General features: G+C 35.9%; 3 protein-coding genes across 5 annotated transcripts; 2 read left to right on the top strand and 1 right to left on the bottom strand.

The window, feature by feature from the left end:
- Positions 1-1,688: 1,688 nt before the first annotated feature.
- Positions 1,689-5,860, top strand: LOC124414996 (beta-1,3-glucan-binding protein 1-like). The gene is given in 10 exon segments (XM_046896213.1): positions 1,689-1,911; positions 3,565-3,585; positions 3,588-3,755; positions 3,845-4,072; positions 4,157-4,326; positions 4,423-4,559; positions 4,645-4,811; positions 4,941-5,311; positions 5,409-5,510; positions 5,710-5,860. Coding segments are annotated over 10 exon segments (1,674 nt in total). The 5' UTR covers positions 1,689-1,703; the 3' UTR covers positions 5,812-5,860.
- A 773-nt stretch (positions 5,861-6,633) lies between these two features.
- LOC124415000 (cytochrome c1, heme protein, mitochondrial-like) lies at positions 6,634-9,156 on the bottom strand. Its single transcript, XM_046896220.1, has 8 exons — positions 9,050-9,156; positions 8,560-8,607; positions 8,097-8,245; positions 7,860-7,992; positions 7,515-7,679; positions 7,327-7,440; positions 7,050-7,184; positions 6,634-6,880 (listed from the first exon to the last, which is right to left on the bottom strand). The coding sequence occupies exons 1-8, from the start codon at positions 9,119-9,121 to the stop codon at positions 6,776-6,778; spliced, it is 921 nt and encodes a 306-aa protein (XP_046752176.1). The 5' UTR covers positions 9,122-9,156; the 3' UTR covers positions 6,634-6,775.
- Positions 9,157-9,602: 446 nt separating this feature from the next.
- LOC124414997 (protein LSM14 homolog B) lies at positions 9,603-16,613 on the top strand. 3 transcript variants are annotated; one of them, XM_046896214.1, is made up of 7 exons: positions 9,603-9,865; positions 11,005-11,159; positions 11,307-11,622; positions 13,216-13,411; positions 13,517-13,846; positions 14,054-14,251; positions 14,644-16,613. In XM_046896214.1, exons 1-7 carry the CDS (start codon positions 9,745-9,747, stop codon positions 14,993-14,995), a joined length of 1,668 nt encoding a protein of 555 aa, XP_046752170.1. In that variant the 5' UTR covers positions 9,603-9,744; the 3' UTR covers positions 14,996-16,613. The 3 variants fall into 3 exon arrangements, with proteins under 3 accessions (XP_046752170.1, XP_046752172.1, XP_046752171.1); XM_046896216.1 differs by having other exon boundaries at positions 9,604-9,865; positions 11,307-11,514; XM_046896215.1 differs by having other exon boundaries at positions 9,604-9,865; positions 14,072-14,251.
- The last annotated feature ends 2,536 nt before the right edge of the window (positions 16,614-19,149 follow it).

Raw genomic sequence — 19,149 nt, 5'->3', positions numbered from 1 at the left:
GTTATGTGGTGGAATAATTAATGCAAGATTATAAAATCCGTGACACAGTTTTAGTATTTATATATACATATATATATATATGTAAAATGCAAAAAATAATTAGAAAATAATACGCAGTTGAAATTGTGATAATAAAATTATTCGCACAAATTAATAGGGTCAAGCATGAAATTTGTCACGTATCCGTAAAGTCAGTTTCTACATTTTTTCGGTTCACAAATTTGACCGATCTTTATATAATAATTGCTATTATACATATTATAGATATTAATATATGTGTATATTGATAAGGAATTATGATTAACGAATACAGAATCAGCTGTATCTAATTCTCTGCTAAGAAATGTTCGATTTCACAATTTTTGAACTGTTTGAAATTCAGTAAATCGTGATGAAAGAAAAGATACTCATATTTCGCAATCTTAATTCCTGCTAAATCGTTATAAAAATAATAAAATGGTGATTTTTTCCTACTGTTCCGTTACGATAACGTTACCAACTTCAATCTCGTATATAATCATTATCCGTTATCGAGTATTCAGTTAACTAAGCAATTAAAATTCATCGGAAATCTTCGTCCTCGAAGCGATGTAAAGTCCGGTTGAAATCTGCGGATTCATATATGTGTAATTAAATTTTTATACTATCATATTAAACATATATATGAATAGGGCAAAAAAATGATCAAATGGGCAAAAAAATTTATTTCTACAATCCGGTTTTGGTTGCACTAAAAGGATCGAACTGTTCGGTAAGCAGCCACTCGGCGCTGATGAAATACACACTTTGAGCCCAATCCCATGAGATTTGATGGTAAAATGACGAAATGGCAAGCTGATCTGGTTTTCGATTACGAAGAACACCGACATCTCATTTATGCGACATTTCTTACCGACATTACACGCATGCCTTACCGACATCTCGTTTTGGCGACATTTTTTATCAACTTTAGACGCATGCCGGTAATGCATGCGTGTAACGTCGGTAAAAAATGTCGCCAAAATGAGATGTCGGTATTTTTCGTAATCGAAAACCAGATCACCTGTCATTTCGTCATTTTACCATCAAATCTTATGGGACTGAGTTCAAAATGTGCATTTCATCAGCGCCGAGTAGCATCATACCGGACAGTTGAATACTTCTGGTGCAACTGTGAAAATTTTCCTAATTTCAGTGAGTGATAACCGATCTGTAAAATTTTTTTTCTACTTTTTTAAAAAGTAAAACTTTGCTTTACTTCTTGCCAAAATAAGGCATCAATTGTCCAAGTTTCATCCTGATCGCTTGAGCTCTATAAGAGTTTTAACTCGCCGCGTTTTCGAGGTGTGCAACGCGACTTCCTATACACCTGAGGGAATAATATGCTTTTCGTCCCGCCGCTTTTCAGGTCATAAAAGTTAAAATTATGCTTGAGTCGAGAATGAAAATATATATACATATTTATGAATATATAATTTGCTATTTTTATCTCGAAAAAAGTTGCTCGAACACGTGATATGTCTATGTATAATTAATATACGCACACAAGTCGTTGTACACACCAGCCGGTTTTTCCCCTTACTCATAATCGCTTCTTCTGACACACACGCATTACCACTTCTTCTTCGGCTTGCTTGGCTACTGTTGTGAGAGAATGTGTGACATGCACACTTGATTTCTGGACATATCACATATGGAGGTTTACTTATATTCCCTCGGGCTTAATGTCGGTCTCCCATTCTACGATTTCTTTCTGTATACCTTTGGCCGTGAAACGGAGCGGATCTCGTCTCCTCGACGTCACCGAGATCGGCGTAGACATTATTCACAAACATTCTATGAACCTTAGTTTTTTTCTCGCGGACCGATTCTGTAATTTCCGTATTTTCTACTGCATTCACGCATCCAAGTTCACGCGGTTTAGCAGCGCTTGTGAGTAACAACGATTAACAATTATTCAACCATAGTTTCTCAAAACGGTTACGATATCTTCATCAATATTCCACGACGACATTGTTAAGGAAAGTTTTTTATCATTGAATTGAAAAAAATTTTATCTACTTTGTTTTACACAATTCCATGATTTGTTTGTCCATATATGTACATTTCATTCAATTTAAACACTAACAATAATAATTGAGGCAAAATCAAGTGTTATTTGATTCGTTTTCGCTAATCGTGAGGCACGAATCTCTTTAAAACTTTTCTGACTAACTGGTGATTCGTTTTTGCGAATTACATTATTAATCCTTATAACAAATATTAAAGTTCAATGTTTTTTTTTTTCGTTTCAAATCTTAAATTCATTGGCATTATTTCATCTCGTTATTATATACGTTGTACGATACACGAAATAATCGATCGTCTTTTTTGCATGACTATGAAATTTTATTCATTCCTTTTATTTTTTCAATCTTTGCTTGGACAGGACTAAATATCTGTACTACTGCATATAAGATGCAATATCACTTCGGTAACACTCGTTATGAGCAAATAACGAGTCATCTTCGGGTAAACAGCTAATGTTATTTATCGTTTAAAAATATTTTATCAACGATCGTCCAGTCTGGAGGGGAATCTCTGATAATTAGAGGCCAAGAGCCAAAGTTCACCATATTTTTTCCAACTTTCGTGTCACTGTCCAATTATGAGAAATATACAGACTAATTTTGGTTTAAAATTAATGTCCAACACAGCTGATAATTTTTCGAGGATTGCTCGGAAGAAATTATCAGTAGAATAGTATAATATTCATGCAAATAAATGATATATTTGAAGAGATTTTATATCGTTTTTTTTCTGAGTTTTTATCACATTCGTGGTCACCTACGAGGTCGGAGATTTTACGGAACAAGTACTCTTAAAAAATACTGTTCACATTTAGCAAACAGGTTATAAACACAAATTGATTATAATAATAATGGTGGTAATAATAATGATGATAAATTTTATCTTTTTCTCACTTTATTATTCATACACAAAAACTTTTTTTCATCAAGTTACATACGAATACGGCAAATTATATGATCATCCGGTGATATAATTGTTTATAAGTACTGCAATAATCGTAATTCATAGATTTCGTTCAATAAATGCATGAATCGCATTTCTCATTATTTGGGGGGAAAAATTTTTATACATTTTAACTGGAATTTATGTGAGATGAAAAGTTGAAAAATTCGATTATACCAAAACTGAATAAATTTATTTATTATTATTCACTTATTCATCTATTAATTTTATTATTGTATTATTTTTGTTTTTTTTTACCTGCTAATTATATGTATACACTTGACTCCCTAAAAGTCAAAAACAAATTAACCACATGATTTTAGATTATAAATATAAATGCATAGAGTTTCAATATTTCTTTTAAGCATCTTGTGGAAATTTAAATTTCTTCTGAGTTCCTTTTGTCGATACCGAAGAGTTTTTGAAAAATCTTCCCACTATAATAAAATCGTTGTAATTACTCTGTTCTCAAATCCCTTTAAAATTCGCTATAAAATATTCTACAAATGTCTCAAAGAAATTTTTCAAATTTTTAAACAAAGAATCTTAAACCTTTTATCGGAAATTTTTCAGACAAATGGATTGTTGACAACGAATACTAATGCAAACGACAGACAAAATGAAGCTGAAAATTCACTGCGGCATTGGCCTGATTCCACTGGTTCTTCACCTACTGACTCTAAGGATATCCACAGCTCAATACATTCCTCCAAACCCAACGATCATGGCTTTCTGTCCGAAGGGCGTGCGACTCTCAATACCTAGTGAGTAAAATGAGAACGTCTTCTTCCTTTCCATCTACTATATCCTCAGTTTATCAGATGATATTTACCCATATGAATATATTTCTCAGACGGAGAGGGGATCTCGCTTGTCGCATATCACGCAAAGATCAACGATGACTTTTATTCGCTGGAAGCAGGGACGATATCCGTTGACATAATCAAACCTAGATATAATCGATGGACTTACGAGGATCGTACCACTAAGGTAAAGATTGGCGACACAATTTACCTCTGGGTACACGTTGTCTACGAAGGTCTTGGGTACAATCTGCTCGACCAGAGCTACGAGGTCAAAGGTGAGTGACGCTGCCACTTTATTCTTTCATTGCTTAATTTCAAATGTCAGGTAACCGCTTTGTAAATGAGAATCTGACTTGTAGAGCTGTACAATTATGATGGAACTGTGTGCCATACTGGCTCCTCCTGTGTGCTATCGGATACCATCATTAACGGAAAGCAGGCATGTACCGGACAAATTTTGTTCGAGGATTACTTCAACGAGTTGGGACCGAGCAAGTGGAGGGCTGTAAAGCAATTCCCAGGTTCTCCGGTAATAGATTTTGGACACCTTTTCCTCGATTCAATTTTTTAAATCTCTGTAGAGAAGTATTTTTCTTTATCGAACGTTATCCTTCCGTTGTTCCAGGATTACGAGTTCGTCGCGTATTTAAGTAAGGCGGAAAACTTGGCGGTCAGAGACGGTGAATTAATAATCAAGCCGACACTTCTAGACACAGGAAACGATATGAGCTTTATTCGTCATGGAAAGCTGACTGTGAACGGGTTTGTCAAATTCAGTTGCAAACTTAGAGTGCATATTTTCTACTTCCTCTTGATTAATCAAAATTCTAACGAATCAATTCCACAGGTGTACAGGTCAAGTCGGAACCGGAGAATGCGTCAAACAAGCTAGTGGGTATTTTATTCTACCGCCTGTAGCTTCCGGCCGCATCGACACCAAGCAGTCCTTCAGTTTTCAATACGGACGCGTCGAAGTTCGTGCCAAACTTCCACAAGGAGACTGGATATACCCAAGTAAGCAGATTTTCTGCCAACATTAACTGTCTTTGTGACAATATAATATGCTTATTTCCCTCCACAAATACAACATTCTCACAGATTCTTTATCGTTATTAAAATGACCCTCGTCTTGTTTACTTTCAGTAATAAAACTGCTGCCGGTAAACGAAGAATACAGATCTGGCTACATTGCCGGGGAATTGAGATTGGCAAGCGCAGTTGGAAACAGAAACTTGCACGATATCACAGGTGCAAATATAGACGGACGCAAGTTACAAGCGGGTGCTGTAGTTAGCACGGCTGCTCCGTTGCAGGACGCTACGATGTCGAAAAAACGTTCGTCGAGTTACTGGAGCGACGATTATCATGTTTACGAACTCAAATGGACTCCGACACACATATCTGTCAAAGTAGATGGCGTAAATTTCGGGGAGAAGGAATATCCACGGGAATCTTACGTGCAAGCATTAACAACCAGTCGCAGCAACAGTCCCAATTCTCTATTCAATAAGCCGGTAAGCTTTTATCCTTTTTTTTCTTTGTGTTTTCCTCTTGAAACCAGCGACGAGGAACAGCTGTGACTTCTTGAAACCTTTTCAACGTAATTCACAGTTCTACATCAGCATTGGTGTCGCGGTTGGTGGACACAAAGAATTTCCAGACAATTGTACGAGTGGGGAGTACGTTAAGCCATGGACGAACCCACAGACGAAGGTGAGTCGAGCTTGCTTTATACTATCGGTCTTACAATTAGACCGATGGATGGAACACTGAAAACTCAAATATTAATTTTAGTATAAAATTTCCAAATAGAAATCCAAATCACACATGATAGTGATCCACAAATTCGTTAAATCGTTACAATTATATTCGTTGAGTGAAAAGAACCAGTTAACTCTATTTATGAACTTAGGCTTTGCTGCACTTCTACGAGTCCATGGATGCTTGGAAAAATACGTGGACAGACGAAGGATCGATTCTCAAAGTGGACTACATCAAAGTTTGGGCGTTGTAGCGTAAGAATTTTCATCAAGAAAATAAGCATCCACGTATTACCGTCACCGGCCGGATTGGCATTGTTGAAATTTTTCGTACGATTTTATTGCATCTATATAATAAGGTTTTCAAGTTTCGTATTATCATGACTGATATAAAGAATATGAAAAACGAATTCATCACATCATGTAGATCTTGATTTTTGTCCGAAACACAATCTCTTTCAATAAAATGGAAAGCGATCAAAGAATATTTTTCCTCCCCTCCTTTTACGAAACTAGGTATTAGTGATTTACTTTCTGTGCAGGCTAAAGCACTTATTAAAAAACTTATTACAAATTAGACTGAGGAAATGGCCAAGCTGCTGAGTAGTAACAATAAATAGCTAAAGGCCAAGCAAGGTGGGATTTGGCCAAATATATGTGTTTCAAACATTAAACGAATAATTATTATTGTTCAATGTTTACAGTGGGGGTCAACTCATGATGTACAATGGCGTTTTGATCTACAAAATCAATACGTACATGTATGTATGTATGTATGTATGATAATTACAATGTGCACACATTAAGGGCAGAGGCAATATTGTTTGTTATAGAGATGTTTGTTGGATTTGCGGAGAGTATTGTATTTCTTTGTTTTTATTTTGACAACTTGACCCAACCGTAGTTTAACAGGCAAATAGGTAATTGTCGCTATGTACATTGTACAGATATCAATATATTATTAATATTATCTGATGTTGAACATACAAACATACTTTTTTCAGCCAGTTCTTCCAACGTTAGCACGCGTATGGTCACGTTTTATTGAACGAAAATTCTTACTGTTATTTTATTCCTTTCTTGACTGTTTAACATCGAAAATTGTCTCTGTTCCTTGCGGTTTTAAATAAAAAACTACTTCTCCTTTATCATGAGGGATCAGATAATTTTTCTTGGCTAATTATTTTAACTCGTGTTATTATTTCGGCAAAAATTTTACTACTTTTTCGGCACAAAGACGATCTTACGACTCTTGATAGTTGTCCACCTGTGTCTCTTCATGTAATAAGTAATCGCAAGCAATAACGTGCAGATTCCTATGGCCTGTAATAAAAGAAAAAAAGAACATGTAACCATTAAAAATTGCAGATAAACATATGTGAGTATAAGAAAAATATGAGTTTGGCAGCAATACACAATCTGTTAATCGTATCCTTTTAAAAGGTAAGTGTTACAGTGAGTTTTGAATTGTACAGGTTTATAAAAACGTCACCTTGATAAACCATCGCTTTCTGGTATCATGCTCCGGGTTCGACGACCAATGAAGGAAACTGACTACATCTTTGGCTACCTGCGATGCGGTTGCTGGAGTTCCGTCTTCAAAATCAAGTACCTCGTCATAGATTACCTGTTTTTTGTGGAAAAAAAATTGGAATAAAATGATCAAGTCTGGAAGAGAGATTTCTATAAGTACACTGAATATCATCGACATACATTGGTTATCGTAAGTCAACCACAAGTACAATTGATTTGCAATATCGTTGGCTTACCTGTGCCATACCGATAGCTCCACCAAGGAAATAAGGGTTGTAATACTGGCCGTCCGCTACAGTGATACCGGCAGGCGGGTCACAGTACCCAGTCAATAGAGAAAAGATGTAATTCTAGAAAGAGATATAAGTGAAGTTGATGAAATAAGTCAGGAGCTAAAAAAATTACGTAGTACAATAGTACCGACCTCTCCGTTGTGTCTGGCATTTACTATATACGTCAAATCTGGTGGATAAGCACCATTATTGGCTGCTCGAGCAGCCTCCTCATTGGGATACGGCGAAGGAACATGATCCGAGGGTTTGCCCGGCCTCATGAAGTACTCTCCCTGGTCATTTGGACCATCTTTGATCTAAAGTCGAGTTAAAAACACAAGCGAAATGAATACAAATGAATGGGTATGTATAGCAATGCAGAGAATAATTTTATAACCGGTTAACTACTCTCCGCTCCCTGAAATGTGAAATCCCTGGAATCAGTTGTGTCTAACTTTCAGCGTTACTCTCGAATTTCAGAAAGCGAAGCAACAAACCTCATATTCTGCAGCCAGTTCCTTAATTTCCGCTTCCGTGTGAGTAACGCCAACGAGCTCACGGAATGCGACATACTTGAGACTGTGGCACGAGGAGCAGACATTCTTGTAGACTTCCCAACCTCTTCTCAAGCTGAAATTGTTAAGAAAATAAGTTACGTTACCATATTGCAACTCGACATATATTCTACTCTTCTCTTACAGGTCTAATTAATATCACTTTTGATTAATCGTTACCTGGCATGATCCATGGAGCTAATGAGGCCATAAAAAGTCCAGGCATAATTTGGAGCGTGGAGTTCGATGCCCTCAGCTTTGACAGAACTTTCCAAAGCATATACCAAAGCTCCAGCAGCGCCTGTGGCAGCGCCAAGGCATGCTAGCAACTGCAAATTTCAATACAAACCACTATTGTTGAGAATTATTTACACGTATTAGAACGCAGTGAGAAACTCGTACCCACTAAGATATTAAAATTATTTTTATAAACTATACAATCACCCTTCGCGTCAGGTTTTCAGATACCAAAAATCTCCAATCGTCTAGTTTCAGGGATATTATTGATATACTAGAATATTCTACTCACTGAGTTAAATAATATAGGACTTCAGGGACTTCGTCATGAATTTTAGGAACTCTAGAGGTTGGGATAGGGCAGGGAAGAAGGACGTTAAACGCTGTGCATCGTTATGAGACGTACCGTTTTTCGCCCCCTAGTCCAGTCTCGGGCGGTCGAGAAGGTGCTGACCTGCAAGAAGATGAAGATGATATTTTTTCTCGTTATAATGATAAATTTAGAATTGTATAAAATGCGGCAATAGGCGTACATAACAAGAGGCTGGATGTTGCTCTATTACATAACGTATATGAAGAGAGAATACATCGTTTTAAATGGACAATGAAATTGTCAAAGTATTTTCTGGACCTTTGCTCTGATTGAAAAGTTCAATAAACCACCAGCTACCTTAGAAGCTAGCTACAATTGACACGAAATACCGAACTGATGATTACAGACAGTCAAATTATGATCGTCAAACGTTCAGTCAAAGGTTCGTGAGGAGAGAACTTCCTCGTCAGAGAGACAGTCGTGCGCAATTTCTAACTTTGACAAAAGTAAGAGCTCGATCGGGATTATAGCGAATTGAACTCTGAGTAGTAGGCCACGATTTTTCGGGCGAAAATTTACCTACTTGATTAAATAGAGCACCATTACTGGCTTTTAAAAGACCCGAACGACAAACCCTTCCCAACGATGCCGCCATCTTGGCTGTAGGTGCAGACTGCAAAAGAACACGAGTCGTTGTAAACACCGTTAATTTGACGAAGATAATTTCTTCCAATACAATACAACTTTAAAGAGCGTATAAATTGACGTTTAAAATTTTATTAATTTTCATTGAAACATCGCCCCTTATACTATTCGTAACATAATTAAAATCAGTTGCTGTAAGATTAGGAATATTGCGACGACGTCATGACTACAGGTTAGCCAACGTTACCGAGGCATTTGTCGAAGCATAAATGCAGGTGTCGTAAGCTATTGGATATCACCTAACGCTGTAAATACGAACAACGATAGACGTCTCAAAGACATTTATCGCCCGCGTGTAGACGACGGGTGAAAAGTATCCTATTACACAAAAATCCTAATTAAAATTAAAGCAGATTTTCTCGTTCGTATCGTCAAGTTGGCGGCCTTGATCCGAGTGTCGTAAATCCTCCGCCATCGCGTACATCGTCCATCGGTGTCAGCTGGCGCGTAGAGCGTAGAGTTTTTGTGTTATATCGGTTCGCGTTCAGACGGTTGTATGTAGCGGTAGTTGCGGACGGTATCGGGGATCTAAATACATCTCGCTGATCGTTAGTAATACCTAAAAGTTTCAAGATGAGTGCCGGAATGCCGGAGCTTGGTTCTAAGATAAGCCTAATATCGAAGGCAGATATTCGGTATGAAGGCCGTTTATTTACCGTCGATCCACAGGAGTGCACGATCGCCTTAGCCAACGGTAAGATGGACTCCTTTCTTTTTCGCATCAGCTTTGTTTCGGCCGTTTTCACTTTGGCCTAATGTCGCCGATGTTCACCGACAACCGGAACATATTTTCTTCCCTCCGTTTCCCTAAAATTCAACAACTCTTACTCGATATTCCACAAGTAGCTTACATTCTTGACTATTTATACCGGTTTATTATATTATTATTTTTTTTTTTGACAGTTCTTCAATTATAATACGCTAACTTATCATTTTTCATACCATCTATTTTCTCGTCATTTCTTTTTATGAAAAACAATCCGGGTCACCGGAGTTTGCGATCTACAATCTCGCGTCGCAATCTTTCCTGTCTCTGTCTTTCTTTCTTTCTCTCTCTCTCTGTCCCCTCCTTCTCTCTATCTCTCTCTCTCTCGCTCTTTCGCTGTGTTATTTATTTCCATTCTTCACGTTTATTATTCCTCTTTCCGAAAATTTGTTGCAGTTACGTTTCGTCCAAAAATATGGAATACTAACAACTTTATTGCAGTATTTCAATTGATTATATATACTCTTAACTTCTCTCTTCTCTTCCCCCTTCCCCTTTTCTATTATTTCACTTCTCCATCATCACATCCTAGTCAAAATTATGTTTATCACCTTCAAACGCTTGTTGTGAAGAATATATATCAGCACAGTCTATAATGCCGAGCTCTCAGGATCACCTAAGAAATTGTATTTTGTTTTTGTTTTCGTTTTTTCTTTCTTTCTTTCCCTCCTTCGCTAATGCTCTATCTATACAAGTAAGAACCGTTTGGATTTCAAATATCAGCTCAAAGAATTCTGGGATTAAACCTAAACGTAAACATAGTCGGAATTGATTTTGTGTATAAGATATCATCATTGATATATAATCGTCAATCAATTGTACTTTCTAATTTTCTTACACAGTCTTATGTTTTTGTTTGATTCTTTCCGAACAATAGTCTTGCCTTTTATTCACAAGTTATTAAATTTCTTTAACATCCATAGAGATAGTGAAATACAAACAATTTTTAACAATTTTCATTCATAAATTGTCGTTAATGTTAATATTATTTTCTATAACTATTCCGAGAGCACCGAAAACTACAATCGATCACTATTTTTCGTTGACACTGTTTTTATTCATTACAGTTCGTTCCTTCGGGACTGAGGATCGAGAGACGCAGTTTCCAGTAGCGCCACAGAATCAAGTCTATGAATACATATTATTTCGAGGATCCGACATCAAAGACATCAGAGTTGTCAACAATGTCAGCACCATTCCAAATGATCCAGCCATTGTTCAGGTAAAATATTACATATTCAAAGATCAATTTTGCAAGAAATTATTTCGCTTCGTCGCTCATCTTTATCGACACCTCTCAATTTTCAAGCTATGATTTAGCAGACTCGACGACTCGATTACTTGTTACTAAAATATTACCAATTCACAGATGACAGTACAGCCCAACATGGGTCAGCCGTCTTACCAGCCACAGCCGGGCTTCAACCATCCAATGATGGGTCAAATAGGACCAATGGGCGGGCAGTACGGAGGCGGATACGCGATGGGTGGAATGGGAGCCATGGGAGCCATGGGTCCAGTTATGGGTATGCCTGCAGCTGGACGAGATCCTCGAGTCGCTATGAACAAACAACCAAGTGAGTTGGGCCTGGGCTCCACCGAAGCACCCAACGTCGTCTCGATCCCAAACTCGATAGCACCGGGCAACGTTGATCAAATTCAAAAAGACCAATCTTTGGAAGATGGTAAACTGTTTTTGCTATGATCTTGCTACCCGGCATGCCTGATGATGATGCTTCTTGGTAACGCCAGATCTACTCTGTTTTATACTGTGCTGCTGCTGCTGCTGCTGCTGCTGCTGCTTTTTGCCAAACTTTTATCCTAACTATTAACGTTTTCTTTCGTTGTTTTTTTTTACACCTATGCTTTTCAGCTTGATTTGATATAATTGTTTATTTATTATTCACTTTTATGTAACACCCGTTTGACTCTCGTTTCTGCTTCACTTCAACCAAGAGAAGAAAAAAAAACAAATTACGGTTTTTACTCGAAAATATCATAGCATTGATGCACTAATGCTTTTGCTCGTTTCGCTACGCATTTTCTTTTGTCTTTTTCTATTAAGTCTGCTTCTGCGAATAGTTGCTTACGATCTGCTCAAAATACCCATTTTTATCCTACGAATTTTATGAGATCTATCTCAACCTGCCACCTCTGAGAAATTTCAAGTCGTTTTTGCATTTGAAACACGACTCTGATTTTATAAATAATTATTTACATCAAATTCTCGTTATTTACGTATGCAATGTTTCATTTATGAGGTTAACGGTACTTTCAAGTTTTGGTATTGTTCAGCTCACTCTTGGAACAGCTTGTAAAACTCCTTAATCAAATCGTATCGATTCAATAATGCTTTGTCACTGTTCTATTTGACTCTTATCGTTACATTTTTAGTTTGTTCTTTGTGCATCTAGAAGCGGTCAAGTTTTGCCAATGAAAAAATGAAAGAAGAAAATGGCTGGAAATAAAATATAGCAAAACCAGTTATCATTTACATTACCGTATAAAATATATGTGACCTTCCTTGATCGATTGGGACTTTACTTACGCGATCCATCTTTCCATCCATCTCTATCTCTATCTACCTTGTTTGCATGTATTCATTTATGTTCACCTTTATTCTCATTTTTCAAATTCTTTTGAATGATTTTTTTCTTGTGGCATTCAGAAATCTAGCATGAAATCGTAGAAAATCACTATTAGATCATTTTTAAAGAGAGTATAATGCACCAATACTTGAATATAAATGTTCTTCGCCCTTGCTACCGTTTCATACAGTTTACCATTTTACCTTCTGAATAACTATTACTAACCATCTCAGCACCGTGCGATAATTGTGACCTTTAAATATAACAGATATATGTATATATAACTTTGGATTTATTCAAGATGTAGAAGAGTTTCAAAATTTTTGTAAACTATAATAGCCGTGTGTCTCTACTTCTTTCTCGTCGGTAATTAGCTGAATAATTCTTCAATTATCCGGTGCTGTAGATACCTAAAGTTAATTGAAAAAAATGCATTCCGTGCGACTAATTTACTATGACCCAGCTGAGGAAGACGTAAAAACTCCAATATCTCATAGCAATACACCAGAATCATTCAAGGGCATCATTGATCGCATTAGAAAAGGATGTCTGTCTTCTCTTGCATTATTGGTAAATTCGTCTGCCTCAAGATTGCCTGAATAATATTGTTTGTATACATGTGAAAGTCACGAAGGATCAAAAAAAAAGTATCCCAAGTAAAAAATCGACTTCTTTACCCCCGTTACACAGGCGTGTTGGACTTGATCAGCGGAGGATCTCGATCGACTACTCCCACTTCATCCCTGATGACTAGGAAAAGTCCGACTATGGATCAGGGCACCCAGGTTGGCCATCAGCAGCGGCCAACTAACGCCAACATCCACAAACCGATGAGCGACAAGCCCAACGCTAGAACCATACAACCATCTTATCGTGATCGTGAAAGGTTGGTAAAAATATGACTTCCGTACTTTCATCCTATAAACGTTCTATCATTGCTCATTCAATTTCTCCAACTGTGCAATTCACCTATGTAAATAAACTTTTGCAGTCACGGCAGCGGGCGAACTGGCAGTGGCATGTCTCAGTACAGCGACGGAAAGCGTGACAATCGTGAAAAACAGGACGGAAATCAGCTCCAAGGACACGGGCATCCTGCAGGGCCGAATCACGCCCAGATGCATCAGGCGGGACGCGGAAATCGCGGCGGTTGGATAGCTCGAGGAAATATTCGCGGGCGAGGAAGGGGACGTGGCGGTGGTGGCGGAGGTACCTTCAGACCTCCGCAGCCAGGAAGCATAAATAACAAGCCGAAGAACACGTTGAAGTTCGAGAATGACTACGACTTCGAACAGGCCAATACGCAGTTCGAAGAGCTAAGGTAGAAACACTTGAACAATACAATTCGCTGTTTTCGAACTAGATATTCAAATGCCTGTTTTTTGGAAATACATTCAAGTAGTAGATTTGAAACCGAGTATATTAAAATTTAATAGATTTGTGTTTATTCTGTGAGATCTAGTTCGAGACATTGCTTATTGACCATTGGACAAATGAGTTGCCATATAATTGATGACGGAGTATGCAGTTTGATTGAAAATTGCAGGTCCCAATTGGCTAAGACTAAGATTGACAACGGTACTGACAATGAGAAAAAAGACGATAGCGGCAACGAAACTGGAGCGGGTGAGGGAGAGCCTGAGGAAGAGACCGACGTCGTACATTACGACAAGTCCAAATCATTCTTCGATAACATTAGTTGTGAAGCTGTAGAGAGGAGTAAAGGGTAAGTTCCGTTACGCACTTTTAACTCGTTATAATACAACGCTATTTGCTATTTTGCCTGAAGTAAAAATGTTTCAATGATACGGGAATCAAAATCCTGGAAGATCTTGACGAATTGACGATTCTAACTTATTCAAATTTCTGTCTGTATGTTTTACTTGCAAATAACCTTCTATGTATGAAAAGTGCCGGATTCACTTCATATCAATTGAAGCGATGAATGTGAATTTCATACTAGATAAAAATGGTGTAACACTGTAGCGTCCGTACTTTGTTGCGTACGGATGAATCAAGTGTAGCACCGATACTGAACATATTTTGTTGTATGTTCATTAATTTTGTCAAACCTTCGAAAAAGAATAGAATAGAAAGAATATAAATTATTTTTTACAGAAGATCTCAACGCACGGATTGGCGGACGGAGCGTAAGTTGAACTCTGAGACATTTGGAGTCGCCTCGACGAGACGCGGCGGTTTCCGTGGACGTGGATACTACAACCGTGGAATGGGAGGTGGTATGTATCGTGGTAACAACGGTTATCGTGGCGGATACAGGGGTGGAAGCAGAGGCGGTGGTGGCGGAGGAAATCGCCAACCTAGTAATCAACTGCATCAGCAACAGCAGCAGCAACAACAACAGCAACAAAAAGTTTTAACAAACCACAATCAGAATCGTCCGAACAATCAACAAGCCGCAACGACAACGGCTCAATCTCAGAACAGTGTCGTTGCAGGTACGGCATAATGGAAATAAACTTATGACTATTGAACACCACGAGCTGTTATAAGTATTTTTTAGCGTTTAAGGATTTTTACGAATAATTGCTGCGATTAGAACGTTAAGAGAATCGAGATACGTGGTTTTTTTTTTTTTTAATTTTTTTTTTTAATTTTTGTTTTCGTTATTATCAGCGTTTTTTCTTTCAAATTTTTGCCGCACGCTTTAGAGTACGTAAGGAATCAGATTTACTTTGTAATATTTTTTTAGTATGTAACAATGTGTGTATATTGACGGGTCCTGAAGGAAAGGACGTATCTCACGTTAACGGAAGTGAAGAGAAAATTTTTTTCAGAAAATTTCAAAGAAGAATAGCGTTAACGCTGAAATATTCTTGCGAACCCAGGAAGCGAACTCTTTTTTCTTTGTTTCTCAACGATACGTCTTTTCTATTCATTATAATCAAAGATACGTTCGTTCAATAGAATCGTTGAAATGTACAAGATGTTCTTTTAATCACCCGGAGACAAATGTTTCACAAACTCGATGAAATTAGGTGACAAGCCTGACTGTTATTGGCAGCTAATAGCAGTTAATGATAAAAATGTAGAACATTTTATGCCATTTTATTAACGCTGCAATCGTTCTACTGTCGAGATATCACTGATTAATAGCTTAATTTCCAAGACATTAGCTTAGGGTGATTAAAAATTACCACCCTGTATAAATTAACACGGCTTTCGGCGAAGAGAGGACTGTAAAAATGCTTTTGTACAGTCTTCTTAAGATTGAGACCCCTAAAAATTGAAAGAAATCTTTATACCTATATGTATTGGCTCTTTGTTAAGCACGACCATTTTTCGAGGCATTCTAATTTGTTTATTATTTAATTGATAAATTCTAGCAAGTCGAAACTTTCCAAACAATTTATTTTGTTCGTTCTCTTAATTTTTTACATCGCAAAATTAAAACTTATCGATCTTTCTATAATAGTAAATTTAGACAACAAAAAAAAAAGACCAAAAGACCATCATTAAAGTAGAAAGAAAAATAAAGAATGGGTTTTGTACAATAATGGGTTATAACGATTGACGATTATTATTCAATACTTTATTATATTAATTATGCTAGTTTACCGAACAAACGTGAAAAAAAGAAAGCAATTAAGGAACAAAGAAAGAAAGAAAATGGAGACAAAAAACTCGAACGATGGTCAATTAAATGAATTTTTTCAAATGAAGAAAACACAACTTCTGATTGAATTACCTTAGATAATTTTTAACGGGTACTGAAAAGTCGAAGATGATTGTATGTACGTAAATTAAAGAAGAAGAAAAAGAAGAAAATGAAGAAAGAAGAATCGAAATGCAAGAAAAAAAAGGCTGCACCTCCAGTTTTAGATAATCAAGTTGTAACGTAATATATATTTAAAAAAAAAAAAAAAAAAAAAAAAAATTGGAAAGGTATCATTATCGAAGGTTAGTTCAAATGCTGGACATTCTGGGATAGTTGGTTTGTATCCGCACGACGGAAGCGACGGTGAATTATATTATATTTTAAATGATAAACTGAAAACTGGATGGGGTTTTAACAATAATTACGATTGGGCAACGTGTGTGTCTGTGTGTAAACAATGAGAATGAAAAGAGAAGATACAAAAAAAAAAAAAAAAAAAAAACAAGGAAAAATATTGAAGTAAAAGAGGGAGGGAAGAAAAACACAAAAAATGATTAAAATAATTAATCAATTAATTAATTATGATTTTCAACGATGTCATAGTAGACAATTTATTCACATGCGTCGAGATATGTATAGGTTTAAGCAGACAGAATTTTATTCTTACGGCTGGTAACGGTCTTCCCACGTTAAACGAAGAATTTAGATTGTATACGTTGTTTTTTTTCTCGCGACATTTCAATTTTATTTGTGATTAATTTTTTTTTTTTTTCTTTTTTTTTCTGTTCCAACTTTTTTCCCCTATATTATTTATACATGTAAGCCTGAAATTATATGGTAACATTCTCCTAACTGCAAACTGGTAAAGATAACCGCTTCGAAAGAAAACTTGGAAAATTAGAGAAAAAGAAAGAAAAAAAATCTACGGTTTTCGTAGAAATTTGCAGATTATATATACACATATATATATATATATATATCTGTAAATAAATCAATTCTCATTGCAATAAGGAGAAACGCGCCTTTACTGAATTACTATATAAAGATTAAATTTACAGAAAATTATAAATACAATTTATATTTACATACCCAGAAAAAGCAGGAAATGTTTGCGATAAAAAAAGAAAAAAATATGATAATTTAAATATTAATTAGCTCTTTTCGTGCGCACAGTCATTGACCTACTGTGCACTATAAAATTTTTGGGGGCGAATTGCGAAGACTTGAATATTTATACGTATACGTATAATAATGAATATACAACAGCACAGATACGTGTCTAATCGAACCATATGTATAAAATTTAATATGGCCACAGATAGATACTTGCTAGTATAGTTATTTTATTTTACTTTTTTTCCCTTTGACCGTACTCTTGTATATTATTATTGAAAAATCTGAAAGACACCGTTTATTTTTCCTATCTTTTGCTCAACTTGTAACACATGTTAATACAAACTCTTCAACGATGCAATGTTTATTCATTCATTTTTCTTTTATCACACTCTCTCTCTCTCTCTCTCTCACTCAGGTTATTTGTCAAGAGTTAAGGAAGTATGAAAAATACAAACAGATGACAAAAATTTACCGATATCACGAAAAATTTTTCATTTAATATATTACATACATGTATCGTATTAATAATAAAAAAAAAAAGAAAGAAAGAAAAGAAAAGGAAAGGAAATAATATAATTTATCTCTTTCGTTTACCGTAAGTCAGGTTTTTTAATGTGCTAAATTCGATGTGATCATTTAAAAGCATAAAATCGTGCTGACGGTGTTACAAATTACATTTGTTGGATAATTTTATTCCACATCTCTTGTTTCAATCAAACATTCTTACGATTCTTACAGCCGTGTTAATTTCTTGGCGTATGGTGTATACAATATAGTTCACCTCTTTTTCGCCAGCTCCCTCTTTCAAGTGAAAATTATTGTATTATGTAAGAAATATAATGTGAGTGATCACGTTATATCGTGTTGCGACAATAGAAAAGAGTAAAAATAATAAAGATCTGTAAAAAGACAAAAAAAAAAAAGAAAGAAAAAAAAACGCACGAAGAAAAATACGGTGTATAAAAATATATGAATCATTTCTATAGTGGTAGAAATACAGATACGTAACTAAAAGAGAGATGCAAGGCATAATTTTGCAAGTATATTTATTTAGGTACCAACAATCGCGAGTAAACGAAACTGAAACTTAAAATAAACATTCTTCTAATTCTACATTTATATTGTTATTAGTAGCAGTATTAATATCAGTAGAAATTTATCCCCCCCCCCCCCCCCCCCCACCCCCTGTTTTGTTGTTTATTATTGTTACTGCGGATATCATTAGTACGTACCAAGAATAATAATAAAATAATAGAATAATTTCCTGAAACATTTCGGAAATATGCGAGGGGACATGTAATAATTGATTTGCAAAAGTGCCCAAAAGTTCAGTGAGAAGATTGCGAAGTAATTCTAAAACGATATAAAAAAAAACAAAGGACGTGAAAAGAAAGAGTATCGTAATTTTTTCAAACGTTTTGATGCGTAATAAAAATGGTCTAACATGGTATTTGGAGAGTGAGGGTAAACGAAAAAAAAAAAGAAATATTGTTAAGTTTCATCATGCATACATTATACCCTAAACAACGTTTCTTTCATTTTTCGGTTTTATTTTTTTCTACTGACAATTAATTTTATTTTGTACAGTGGATCTTGTGATTTCTCTTCTACTTTGGAATTCGATTCAATCACCCAGAAACCTTCACAAAATTTTGAAAGGAATGAAAGGAATCACAAACTGTAACTGTATTATGAAAATCTCCGCCCATCTTATCGTATTTTAATACTTATAATTGAATTTTCTGATATCAAAAGAAAATAGAAATCAAAAAACGCTGAAAGCACGAGTAACTTCAGTCGGTTATTCACACTCTTTTTTCCACATAATTTAATATTATGATACAAACCGTATAAATTGATTACGCTGAACATTTTTTTTTTTTATCAAT

This window comes from Diprion similis, chromosome 14 (genome assembly GCF_021155765.1).
Source record: "Diprion similis isolate iyDipSimi1 chromosome 14, iyDipSimi1.1, whole genome shotgun sequence".
In the NCBI taxonomy this organism is placed as follows: domain Eukaryota; kingdom Metazoa; phylum Arthropoda; class Insecta; order Hymenoptera; family Diprionidae; genus Diprion; species Diprion similis.
The sequence above is the reverse complement of the archived record's forward strand: the minus strand, read 5'-3'. Positions and strand labels throughout refer to the sequence as shown.

Coding starts and splice junctions, on each gene's coding strand:
- LOC124415000 (XM_046896220.1), bottom strand. CDS start 9,121: ATGGCGGCATCGTTGGGAAGGGTTTGTCGTTCGGGTCTTTTAAAAGCC. Junction 7,993..8,096: donor AGCTCCATGGATCATGCCAG/GTAACGATTAAT, acceptor TAACAATTTCAG/CTTGAGAAGAGGTTGGGAAG. Junction 6,881..7,049: donor GAAAGCGATGGTTTATCAAG/GTGACGTTTTTA, acceptor CTTTTATTACAG/GCCATAGGAATCTGCACGTT.
- LOC124414997 (XM_046896214.1), top strand. CDS start 9,745: ATGAGTGCCGGAATGCCGGAGCTTGGTTCTAAGATAAGCCTAATATCG. Junction 11,160..11,306: donor ATGATCCAGCCATTGTTCAG/GTAAAATATTAC, acceptor ACCAATTCACAG/ATGACAGTACAGCCCAACAT. Junction 11,623..13,215: donor AGACCAATCTTTGGAAGATG/GTAAACTGTTTT, acceptor CCCGTTACACAG/GCGTGTTGGACTTGATCAGC.